This window comes from Salmo salar, chromosome 26 (assembly GCF_965601325.2).
Source record: "Salmo salar chromosome 26, fSalSal1, whole genome shotgun sequence".
Taxonomy (NCBI): domain Eukaryota; kingdom Metazoa; phylum Chordata; class Actinopteri; order Salmoniformes; family Salmonidae; genus Salmo; species Salmo salar.
Genome location: NC_138316.1, coordinates 43,781,703 through 43,795,410, shown reverse-complemented (window position 1 = coordinate 43,795,410; position 13,708 = coordinate 43,781,703). Strand labels below are relative to the sequence as shown.

Below are 13,708 nucleotides of genomic sequence, written 5' to 3'. Positions count from 1 at the left end.
CGTGGGTTATTTTGAGCACTTTTCTGGGATGCTTGCTTGTTTTCATTGCTTTACTGGGAGCTTAGCATAAGTAGATATTCTCATGTTATTTATGTTAGTGGCGGGTGAGCTGCACACATTGGACTTCCTACTAGGGCACACCACCTCAGTGCTAACATTATAAATCTGGTTCATAGACACATTATTGCTGCATACAATAGCTGTAGGATCAGCAGAGGCATTCAGAAGGACATAAATTAGGTTACTTACATTATGTCTACCAATGCCCCTGCTATAATGTACATTTGCTAAAGCATTATGATGACTCAGCGACACAATGGTAGGGATTAACTGAGCTGGGCTTGGGTCATTGATAAGTCAGTCTCAACGCAGCCTTATAATGCTGTGAAAGGATCCAGGAACCCAAATGATCCCATCCTCCTTATAGAACATGTTTTGTTTCCAAAAGGTATTGAAATTGTCAACAAAAGTTACACCCATTGAGCTGCAATAATCACATAGCCAGTTGTGAAGAGAAAGAATCCTGCTAAAGCGTTCAATGCCATGATTCAGAGAGGGCACAAGACCAGATATGAGGGTTGTTTTGTTAGTGTCTAGCAGAGAGTCAATCAGCTCTTTAAAATCCAGTTTCAACTGTTCAGCGCTGCCCTTCATAATGTCATTAAAACCCACATGGACTACGATAGAATCGATTTAAACAGTTCACTCCCCCTTTTTGACTGAACATCCTTTTTTGGGGCTGTGTGTGCCAGTGGGCCGTACAGCCAAAAGAAGCAAGCTGCTCAAGTGCTGTTACACATTTATTTGGTCACTAGGCCATTTATAGGCTTCCTTTTCTCTCATGCAAACACACATTACAGATATTATTTTGACATTCAAGTTTCAAGTTTTATTGTCACGTGCACAAGTACAGTGAAAAGCCTTTCTTGCGAGTTCCTTCCCAACAATGCAGTAATCAATATCAGTAGTACTATAACGTAAACCAAAAACACACACGAGAAACAGTTCCAGGGTCAGTAGCTATATACAGGGACAGTTCCAGGGTCAGTAGCTATATACAGGGACAGTTCCAGGGTCAGTAGCTACAGTTGAAGTCGGAAGTTTACATACACTTAGGTTGGAGTCATTAAAACTCGTTTTTCAACCACTCCACAAATTTCTTTTTAACAAACTATAGTTTTGGCAAGTTGGTTAGGACATCTACTTTGTGCATGACACAAGTAATTTTTCCAACAATTGTTTACAGACCGATTATTTCACTTATAATTCACTGTATCACAATTCTAGTGGGTCAGAAGTTTACATACACTAAGTTGACTGTGCCTTTAAACAGCTTGGAAAATTCCAAAAAATTATGTTATGGCTTTAGAAGCTTCTGATAGGCTAATTGACATCATTTGAGTCAATCGGAGGTGTACCTGTGGATGTATTTCAAGGCCTACCTTCAAACTCAGTGCCTCTTTGCTTGACATCATAGGAAAATCAAAAGAAATCAGCCAAGTCCTCAGAAAATTATTGTAGACCTCCACAAGTCTGGTTCATCCTTGGGAGCAATTTCCAAACGCCTGAAGGGACCACGTTCATCTGTGCAAACAATAGTACGCAAGTATAAACACCATGGGACCACGCAGCCGTCATACCACTCAGGAAGGAGACGCGTTTTGTCTCCTAGAGATGAACGTACTTTGGTGCAAAAAAGTGCAAATCAATCCCAGAACAACAGCAAAGGACCTTGTGAAGATGCTGGAGGAAACAGGTACAAAAGTATATATATCCACAGTAAAACGAGTCCTATATCGACATAACCTGAAAGGCCGCTCAGCAAGGAAGTAGCCACTGCTCCAAAACCACCATAAAAAAGCCAGACTACGGTTTGCAACTGCACATGGGGACAAAGATCGTACTTTTTGGAGAAATGTCCTCTGGTCTGATGAAACAAAAATAGAACTGTTTGGCCATAATGACAATCGTTATGTTTGGAGGAAAAAGGGGGAGGCTTGCAAGCCGAAGAACACATCCCAATCGTGAAGCACGGGGGTGGCAGTATCCTGTTGTGGGGGTGCTTTGCTGCAGGAGGGACTGTTTCACTTCACAAAATAGATGGCATCATGAGGCAGGATAATTATGTGGATATATTGAAGCACCATCTCAAGACATCAGTCAGGAAGTTAAAGCTTGGTCGCAAATGGGTCTTTCAAATGGACAATGACCCCAAGCATACTTCCAAAGTTGTGTCAAAATGGCTTAAGGACAACAAAGTCAAGTTATTGGAGTGACCATCACAAAGCCCTGACCTCAATCCCATAGAAAATGTGTGGGCAGAACTGAAAAAGCGTGTGCGAGCAAGGAGGCCTACAAACCTGATTCAGTTACACCAGCTCTGTCAGGAGGAATGGGCCAAAAATCACCCAACTTATTGTGGGAAGCTTTTGGAAGGCTACCCGAAACGTTTGACCCAAGTTAAACAATATAAAGGCAATGCTACCAAATACTAATTGAGTGTATGGAAACTTCTGACCCACTGGGAATGTGATGAAAGAAATAAAAGCTGAAATAAATCATTCTCTCTACTATTATTCTGACATTTCACATTCTTAAAATAAAGTGCTGATCCTAACTGAACTAAGACAGGGACATTTTACTGGGATTGAATGTCAGGAATTGTGAATAACTGAGTTTAAATGTATTTGGCTAAGGTGTATGTAAAGTTCCGACTTCAACTGTATATACAGGGACAGTTCCAGGGTCAGTAGCTATATGCAGGGTCTGTTCCAGGGTCAGTAGCTATATGCAGGGACAGTTCCAGGGTCAGTAGCTATATGCAGGGTCAGTTCCAGGGTCAGTAGCTATATGCAGGGACAGTTCCAGGGTCAGTAGCTATATGCAGGGTCAGTTCCAGGGTCAGTAGCTATATGCAGGGTCAGTAGCTATATACAGGGACAGTTCCAGGGTCAGTAGCTATATACAGGGTCAGTTCCAGGGTCAGTGCCAATACCATATTTACAATGTGCAGGGATACTGGAGTGATAGAGGTAGATATGTATAGGGGTAAGGTGACTAGGATATATGATAAACAGAGTAGATGATGATTGTGTGGAAGTGTGTATAAAGTCAGTATGAATGTGTGTGAGCAAATTAAGTGTGTGCGTGTTGGAATGTGAGTAAGTTTGTAGAGTCCTGTTTGTGTGCAGAGTCAGAAAGTCTGTGTAGCCATTTAGCAGTCTTATGGCTTGGGGATTGAAGCTGTTGGTGTCAGACTTGATGCTTTGTTACCGCTTGCCATGCGGAAGCAGAGAGAACAGTCTATGGCTTAGATGGCTGGAGTCTTTAACAATTTTCCAGGCCTTCCTTTCACACCATCTGGTATAGAGGTCCTGGATGGCAGGGACCATTTTAAGTCCTTAGTGATTTGGAAACCAAGGAACTTAAAGCTCTCGACCCGCTCCACTACAGCCCTGTGAATATGCCTACCGTTGATGTGGATGGGGCCATGCTCACCCCCCCCCCCCCCCCCCCCCCCTCTGTAGTCCACAATCAGCTCCTCGTCCCTACTGACGTTGAGGGAGAGGTTGTTGTCCTGGTAACACAATGCCAGGTCACTGACCTCCTCCCAGTAGGCTGTTTCATCGTCGCCAGTGATCAGGCCTACCACCATTGTGTTGTCAGCAAACTTGATTATAGTGTTGGAGTCGGACTAAGCACACACCCCTGTGGGGCCCCCATGTTGAAGGTCAGTTTGGCGGAGGTGATGTTGCCTACCCTCACCACCTGGGGTCGGCCCGTCAGGGAGTCCAGGATCCAGTTGCAGAGGGAGGTGTTCAGTCCCCGGGTCCCGAGCTTGGAGGGGACTATGGTGTTGAACTCTGAGCTGAAGGCAATGAATAGCGATCTCACATAGGTATCTAGGTTGGTGAGGGCAGTGTGCAGTGCAATTGAGATTGTGTCGTATATGGATCTGTTTGGGGCAGTATGCAAATTGAAGTGGGTCTAGGGTGTCTGGGATGATGGAGTTGATATGGGCCATAACTGTCCTTTCAAAGTACTTCCTGATTACAGATGTGAGTGCTATAGGGCTGTAGTCATTGTGGCAGGCAGCCTTAGAGTACTTGAGAACAGGAATGATGGTGGTTAGTATGAGATGTGACGATTACAGACTGGGGCAAGGAGAGGTTGAGAATGACTGTGAATATGCCTGCCAGCTGTTCTGAGGATGCTCTGAGAACATGCCCTGGAATACCGTCTGGCCCCGCAGCCTTGTGAGTGTTGACCTGATTTAAAGACCATACTCACATCGGCCTCGGAGAGCGAGACCACACAGTCCTCTGTGCTGGCGGGGGCCCTCATGCATGGCTCGCTGTTGTTTTTGTCGACACGTGCATAAAATCCATTGAGTTGATCTGGTAGAGGCATCGTTGGGTAGATCACGTCTGGGTCTTCCTTTGTAATCCGTAATGGACTGTAGCCCCCACCACATGCAGAGGGCATCAGAGCTTGTATAATAGGATTCCAACTTGTTCCTACAGTATATTGTCCTTTTGATTGTTTGATGGCTCTGCAGATGTCGTAGCAGGACTTCTTGTACTTGTTTGTGTCCTCAGCCATAGCCTCAGGGTGGGCTGCGAATAGCCCTGTGTGCAGTAGCCCTATCTTTAAACTTAGCGCCAACCTCTGTGTTAATCCAGGGCTTTTGATTGGGGAAGCAGAGAACCTTCACTGTGGGGACAACGTCCACAATGCATTTCCTAATGAAGCCGGTAGTGGAGGTGATTAGCTCGTCGACGCTATCGGCTGAGTCCTGGAACATATTCCAGTCAGCGCTAGCAAAGCAGTCATGTAGCATAGCCTCCGATTTGGAGGACCATTTCTCTACGGAGCGCGTCACACGGCAACTTCCTGTCAACAGATAGATTCCCTCTCCGCTCTCCAATTCCCTTTTCACCCTGTTTTCTCCATAAAGACTTTTGGCACACTAGAAAGCATAGAGAACAGGATGGAGCGTCATTGTGTGAAAAATCATATCGTAATAGATTCTCATAGATGGGTCATTTCCATTTGAATTTCAATTCACATCCTGAATTCATCTGTCCACCACTCTAGAAACCCCACAGTCTTCCATTCCACCCTCTCTATCAACCCTTAGAATGGTGTGTGCAGTCTGGTGTGGATAGGAGAGAGATACGGTGTTGATTGGGTCAGAACTCTCCCTAGAGAGTGATAAAGGGGGGAGGGATGAGGGAGGAGCTATGGAGGGGGGAGGGAGGGATGAGGGAGGAGCTATGGAGGGGGGAGGGAGGGATGAGGGAGGAGCTATGGAGGGAGGGATGAGGGAGGAGCTATGGAGGGATGAGGGAGGAGCTATGGAGGAGGGAGGAGTTTGGGAGGGAGGAGCTATGGATGAAGGGAGGAGGGAGGAGCTATGGAGGGGGAGGGAGGGATGAGGGAGGAGCAGTTTGGGAGGGAGGAGCTATGGGTGGAGGGATGAAGGGATGAGGGAGGAGCTATGGAGGGAGGGGAGAGGGAGGAGCTATGGAGGGAGGGAGGCCGGAGCTATGGGTGGAGGGATGAAGGGATGAGGGAGGAGCTATGGAGGGATGGGGAGGGAGGAGCTATAGAGGGAGAGGGGAGGGAGGAGCTATAGAGGGAGAGGGGAGGGAGGAGCTATAGAGGGATGTGGAGGGAGGAGCTATAGAGGAACTATGGAGGGATGGGGAGCGAGGAGCTATAGAGGGAGAGGGGAGGGAGGAGCTATAGAGGGAGGGGAGAGGGAGAAGCTATGGAGGGAGGGGAGAGGGAGGAGCTATGGAGGGAGGGGAGAGGGAGAAGCTATGGAGGGAGGGGAGAGGGAGGAGCTATGGAGGGAGGGAGGCCAACATCTACTGGACAACATCTACTGGACCTGGCCTGTGCTCTCCACACACATTCACATGAAATACCCACACACACACACACACACACACACACACACACACACACACACACACACACACACATACACACACGTTCAGACAGCATGGTGAAGAAGGCGCAACAGCGCCTCTTCAACGTCAGGAGGCTGAAGAAGATGGGCTTGGCCCTTAAGAAAGGAAATGTTCCTCCTTATATTCTGATTCAGTACTGGGATCGTATTAAAACCACTTTCTGATTTGTGGCTCTTAGAAATGTTTATTTTGCAACTCACATGTAGGAGTGCTGCTTAAAGCCAGTTAATTTGACCGTTTAAATGTCTTCATTCTGTCTCTCACTACAAGGTTCAATATGGTAGTTGACTGTCTCACTACAATGTTCATTATGGTAGTCGACTCTCACTACAATGTTCATTATGGTAGTCGACTGTCTCACACTACAATGTTCATTATGGTAGTCGACTGTCTCACTACAATGTTCATTATGGTAGTCGACTGTCTCACTACAATGTTCATTATGGTAGTCGACTCTCACTACAATGTTCATTATGGTAGTCGACTGTCTCACTACAATGTTCATTATGGTAGTCAACTGTCTCACTACAATGTTCATTATGGTAGTCGACTGTCTCACACTACAATGTTCATTATGGTAGTCGACTGTCTCACACTACAATGTTCATTATGGTAGTCGACTGTCTCACACTACAATGTTCAATATGGTAGTCGACTGTCTCACTACAATGTTCATTATGGTAGTCGACTGTCCCACTACAATGTTCATTATGGTAGTCGACTGTCTCACTACAATGTTCATTATGGTAGTCGACTGTCTCACTACAATGTTCATTATGGTAGTCGACTGTCTCACACTACAATGTTCATTATGGTAGTCGACTGTCTCACACTACAATGTTCATTATGGTAGTCGACTGTCTCACTACAATGTTCATTATGGTAGTCGACTGTCTCACACTACAATGTTCATTATGGTAGTTGACTGTGTTTGTTGACTGTCTCACCACAATGTTCATTATGGTAGTTGACTGTCTCACTACAATGTTCATTATGGTAGTTGACTGTCTCACTACAATGTTCATTATGGTACTTGACTGTCTCTCACTACAATGTTCATTATGGTAGTTGACTGTCTCACACTACAATGTTCATTATGGTAGTTGACTGTGGTTGTTGACTGTCTCACTACAATGTTCATTATGGTAGTTGACTGTTTCACTACAATGTTCATTATGGTAGTCGACTGTCTCACACTACAATGTTCATTATGGTAGTTGACTGTGGTTGTTGACTGTCTCACTACAATGTTCATTATGGTAGTTGACTGTCTCTCACTACAATGTTCATTATGGTAGTTGACTGTCTCTCACTACAATGTTCATTATGGTAGTTGACTGTCTCTCACTACAATGTTCATTATGGTAGTTGACTGTCTCACACTACAATGTTCATTATGGTAGTTGACTGTCTCTCACTACAATGTTCATTATGGTAGTTGACTGTCTCACACTACAATGTTCATTATGGTAGTTGACTGTCTCTCACTACAATGTTCATTATGGTAGTTGACTGTCTCTCACTACAATGTTCATTATGGTGGTTGACTGTGGTTGTTGACTGGTTGTTCACTGTAATTGTTGACTATGGTAGTTGACTAATTGTTTACTGTGGTAGTTGACTGAGGTTGTTGACTGTGGTTGTTCACTGTAATTGTTGACTGTGGTAGTTGACTAATTGTTTACTGTGGTAGTTGACTGTGGTAGTTGACTGTGGTTGTTGACTGTGATTGGTTGACTGTAATTGTTTCCTGTGGTAGTTGACAGTGGTAGTTGACTGTGGTAGTTGACTGTGGTTGTTGACTGTGGTAGTTGACAGTGGTAGTTGACTGTGGTAGTTGACTGTGGTAGTTGACTGTGGTTGTTGACTGTGGTTGTTGACTGTGGTTGTTGACTGTGGTAGTTGACTAATTGTTGACTGTGGTAGTTGACTGTGGTAGTTGACTGTAATTGTTGCCTGTGGTAGTTGACTGTGGTAGTTGACTGTGTTTGTTGAATGTGGTAGTTGACTGTAATTGTTGACTGTAATTGTTGACTGTGGTAGTTGACTGTGGTAGTTGACTGTGTTTGTTGACTGTGGTAGTTGACTGTTCAGTGCCTTGCGAAAGTATTCGGCCCCCTTGAACTTTTCGACCTTTTGCCACATTTCAGGCTTCAAACATAAAGATATAAAACTGTAATTTTTTGTGAATAATCAACAACAAGTGGGACACAATTATGAAGTGGAACGAAATTTATTGGATATTTCAAACTTTTTTAACAAATAAAAAACTGAAAAATTGGGCGTGCAAAATTATTCAGCCCCTTTACTTTCAGTGCAGCAAACTCTCTCCAGAAGTTCATTGAGGATCTCTGAATGATCCAATGTTGACCTAAATGACTAATGATGATAAATAGAATCCACCTGTGTGTAATCAAGTCTCCGTATAAATGCACCTGCTCTGTGATAGTCTCAGAGGTCTGTTTAAAGCGCAGAGAGCATCATGAAGAACAAGGAACACACCAGGCAGGTCCGAGATACTGTTGTGGAGAAGTTTAAAGCCGGATTTGGATACAAAAAGATTTCCCAAGCTTTAAACATCCCAAGGAGCACTGTGCAAGCGATAATATTGAAATGGAAGGAGTATCAGACCACTGCAAATCTACGAAGACCCGGCCGTCCCTCTAAACTTTCAGCTCATACAAGGAGAAGACTGATCAGAGATGCAGCCAAGAGGCCCATGATCACTCTGGATGAACTGCAGAGATCTACAGCTGAGGTGGGAGACTCTGTCCATAGGACAACAATCAGTCGTATACTGCACAAATCTGGCCTTTATGGAAGAGTGGCAAGAAGAAAGCCATTTCTTAAAGATATCCATAAAAAGTGTCGTTTAAAGTTTGCCACTAGCAACCTGGGAGACACACCAAACATGTGGAAGAAGGTGCTCTGGTCAGATGAAACCAAAATCGAACTTTTTGGCAACAATGCAAAACGTTATGTTTGGCATAAAAGCAACACAGCTCATCACCCTGAACACACCATCCCCACTGTCAAACATGGTGGTGGCAGCATCATGGTTTGGGCCTGCTTTTCTTCAGCAGGGGCAGGGAAGATGGTTAAAATTGATGGGAAGATGGATGGAGCCAAATACAGGACCGTTCTGGAAGAAAACCTGATGGAGTCTGCAAAAGACCTGAGACTGGGACGGAGATTTGTCTTCCAACAAGACAATGATCCAAAACATAAAGCAAAATCTACAATGGAATGGTTCACAAATAAACATATCCAGGTGTTAGAATGGCCAAGTCAAAGTCCAGACCTGAATCCAATCGAGAATCTGTGGAAAGAACTGAAAACTGCTGTTCACAAACGCTCTCCATCCAACCTCACTGAGCTCGAGCTGTTTTGCAAGGAGGAATGGGCAAAAATTTCAGTCTCTCGATGTGCAAAACTGATAGAGACATACCCCAAGCGACTTACAGCTGTAATCGCAGCAAAAGGTGGCGCTACAAAGTATTAACTTAAGGGGGCTGAATAATTTTGCACGCCCAATTTTTCTTTTTTTTATTTGTTAAAAAAGTTTGAAATATCCAATAAATTTCGTCCACTTCATGATTGTGTCCCACTTGTTGTTGATTCTTCACAAAAAATTACAGTTTTATATCTTTATGTTTGAAGCCTGAAATGTGGCAAAAGGTCGAAAAGTTCAAGGGGGCCGAATACTTTCGCAAGGCACTGTAATTGTTGACTGTGGTTGTTGACTGTGGTAGTTGACTGTAATTTTTGACTGTAGTTTTTGACTGTGGTTGTTGACTGTGGTTGTTGACTGTGATTGTTGACTGTAGTTGTTGACTGTGGTAGTTCACTGTGGTAGTTGACTGCACAGCAGGGTGAAAAATGTCTCAAATTGATTCTAATAGTGTTTGACTATCAAACTTTAACAAACTACCTTTATAATATGATTTTAATAAAGTTTTCATTTGTATTCATGCCTCAAACACATTTTATACTGTGCCATTGCCAAGTAAAATAAACTTTAAAATATAGACTTCAGAGGGCATTCATGTAAAAATAAATGACTGTTGCAATCTGACAGGAAAATGTTTTGCCTTTCATGGCGAAATCTCCTTTAATGTTTTTATTGGAACGAAGATGACCGGTGCCGCTCACACTTGTGCTCACCCGACCCCCCTCACTGATTCCTGAAGGAGATTCTTTTCCTTGACTCCATTGTGCTCGTCCAACAATAGGTGGGGTTCAGGTGCAGCTACCTCTTTTTACTAAGAAGACGGGACAATGTATCGCAGCGTTTAGAAATACCCTCTTTATCAAGGTCAGCCTTTCTCAGCAAAATGTGTTTTAATAACTAGAATTCTATGTAGTTCAGGGTTTGGGGTTTCTCCGAATTGTGGTTTTGTATTCTTAACCAGTGGATACAGATCTAGGCACAGTGATTGTGAGGAATTGTGGTTTTGTATTCTTAACCAGATCTAGGCACAGTGATTGTGAAGAATTGTGGTTTTGTATTCTTAACCAGATCTAGGCACAGTGATTGTGAAGAATTGTGGTTTTGTATTCTTAACCAGATCTAGGCACAGTGATTGTGAGGAATTGTGGTTTTGTATTCTTAACCAGATCTAGGCACAGTGATTGTGAGGAATTGTGGTTTTGTATTCTTAACCAGATCTAGGCACAGTGATTGTGAAGAATTGTGGTTTTGTATTCTTAACCAGATCTAGGCACAGTGATTGTGAAGAATTGTGGTTTTGTATTCTTAACCAGATCTAGGCACAGTGATTGTGAAGAATTTGGATTTTTAGATGTGTGTAATTAAATCTCTCATTTCGGTTATATTTCAAGTTATTCATATGTTTATTAGTAATGTTTGTCAAAGTGGATCTCTTCAACAAAATTAAGAAATGGGTTTAGCTTTTAGTGACAGATTAGAAATCACATTGTGAGATAATTTTTTCCCAGCTTCCATTTTATACTGTGTGGTCTAAGTTGTTCAGTTGTGGCCTTGTGTTTCTCCCAGGACCCTCCTATTCTTCCTGTGGGTCTGTTCAGCCAGAAGTTTGTCCACTTCATCACACAGTGGTGAGTCCAATTTTTTAACATTTGTCATTTAACAGATGATCTTATCCACAGCAACTTACAGTTAGTGCATTCATCTTAAAATAGTTAGGTGAGACAACCCTTATCTCTCTCTCTCTCTCTCTCTCTCTCTCTCTCTCTCGCTTGCGCTCTCTCTCTCTCTCTCTCTCTCTCATTTATCAGCCTTTTAATGTGTTGGTTTCATCTGAACAGAGATGAACCTAAAAACAGAAGCTTAGTACATCAACAGATTCAATATGTTTAAAAATGAAGTTAAACAATTGGATAGAATGCATTTCATTTGCCAAAGACCAGACCTCAACCATGTTCATTTAAAAAAAATCCATCGTCTTTAGTACACTAAAAGCAATCGTTCATATGAATTTAGTAGGCTGTATTTTTGAACTTGATGACTCATGTAGGACATGCATTACCACTGTAGTGCCCTCCACTCTCCTGTCTGATAATGGTGTTGGGTGATAATGGGGCAGCTAGCAGAGACAGGATAACAAGGACAGGCCTTATCCCAGTATACCAGGCTCTCCTGAAGGACAAATTAACTCTCTGATTTGTTTCTTTACTGTAGCAGCACAGCACAATATTTACACTGACCATGTCTCTCATGGTCTGTTGGCCCCCTGTTAGCCAAATGCTCTCACAAATAAACACACACACACACACACACACAGCAGGGGGAAAGTACCCAATGCACTGACCTACCGGCCAAAAGCAGGACCATAACAGTGTGTACATGTTTCTGCATGTGTATGTCCTTGTACGTGTGTCTACACACCGCCAGCTGTTGTTTACCTATCTCTATGCCTTATTTACTCAAACCGGCCAGGTCTCTGTTTCTCTTCTCCATGCCCGCCCCAGCCCTGGCACCAGGTTGGCACTGCCACCTCCCAGGCTATTCTTAGAGGTCCCTGTCCTGTCCCTGGTCCCTGCCCGCTGTGATTCATCACACAGTAACTCGGTTAGCTCCAGACGGACCTCTCTAGAACCACACACTAATCCTTCACAGTCCCCTATGTAGGTCGCCCTGACGAATCTCCACTCCTCATTCTCAGGACTGGCAGGAGCCTCACACAGGGTCAATGACTGTTTGGGTACTTAGTGTGTGTGTGAGCTGGCACTGGTGGTTAGAGTGGTGCTGATGAAGATGGTTTTGATCGGCTTTATTGTTCACATGATAGTAGGCCAGCGCGCACACACACACACACACACACACACACACACACACACACACACACACACACACACACACACACACACAACATCAAGGAGACCTCTTGTATAAGGAATATGGACTGGTTGTCCACACAGTTTATTGTTAAATTGTACTAGCCATACCATTTGCACTGCGTGGGGCTCATAGTGTAACAAAAGCACCATTGGGACAATCTGGCAATTAGGCTTGTCAGGTTTGTCAGTAATGTCCTTGGATGCTCATTAGGAACAAATGCTCATTAGGAAATTACTTATAGAAAAATGTAACTAATGAACCAAAAAATGAAATAGTCTTACCTTTGAAAATGTCTCTGTATGCTTAAACAACATTGTGATAACTGTGCTGTTCTCTCTGTTCAGCATGAAGAGACTCCCTAAAGAGAGACCTGCTCCCAACAACCTTATGGTGAGTTACCATGTTACAGACTATAGAAACCTCCTAACAACCTTATGGTGAGTTACCACATTACAGACTATAGAAACCTCCTAACAACCTTATGGTGAGTTACCATGTTACAGACTATAGAAACCTCCTAACAACCTTATGGTGAGTTACCATGTTACAGACTATAGAAACCTCCTAACAACCTTATGGTGAGTTACCACATTACAGACTATAGAAACCTCCTAACAACCTTATGGTGAGTTACCACGTTACAGACTATAGAAACCTCCTAACAACCTTATGGTGAGTTACCACGTTACAGACTATAGAAACCTCCTAACAACCTTATGTTGAGTTACCATGTTACAGACTATAGAAACCTCCTAACAACCTTATGGTGAGTTACCACATTACAGACTATAGAAACCTCCTAACAACCTTATGGTGAGTTACCATGATACAGACTATAGAAACCTCCTAACAACCTTATGGTGAGTTACCATGTTACAGACTATAGAAACCTCCCAACAACCTTATGGTGAGTTACCATGTTACAGACTATAGAAACCTCCTAACAACCTTATGTTGAGTTACTACGTTACAGACTATAGAAACCTCCCAACAACCTTATGGTGAGTTACCATGTTACAGACTATAGAAACCTCCTAACAACCTTATGGTGAGTTACCACGATACAGACTATAGAAACCTCCTAACAACCTTATGGTGAGTTACCACATTACAGACTATAGAAACCTCCTAACAACCTTATGGCGAGTTACCACGTTACAGACTATAGAAACCTCCTAACAACCTTATGGTGAGTTACCACGTTACAGACTATAGAAACCTCCCAACAACCTTATGGTGAGTTACCATGTTACAGACTATAGAAACCTCCTAACAACCTTATGGTGAGTTACCATGTTACAGACTATAGAAACCTCCCAACAACCTTATGGTGAGTTACCATGTTACAGACTATAGAAACCTCCTAACAACCTTATGGTGAGTTACTATGTTACAGACTATAGAAACC

At 43.3% G+C, this 13,708-nt stretch overlaps 1 protein-coding gene across 1 annotated transcript in view; it reads left to right on the top strand.

Annotated features, from left to right (window-relative positions):
* LOC106596840 (dual specificity mitogen-activated protein kinase kinase 5) overlaps positions 1-13,708 on the top strand; it is a 176,332-nt gene that overhangs the window by 145,322 nt on the left and 17,302 nt on the right. The window contains exons 20-21 of the mRNA XM_045707997.2: positions 10,996-11,057; positions 12,645-12,690. Of these exons, the coding sequence (XP_045563953.1) occupies positions 10,996-11,057; positions 12,645-12,690 (108 nt within the window). The remainder of the gene's footprint in view (positions 1-10,995; positions 11,058-12,644; positions 12,691-13,708) is intronic.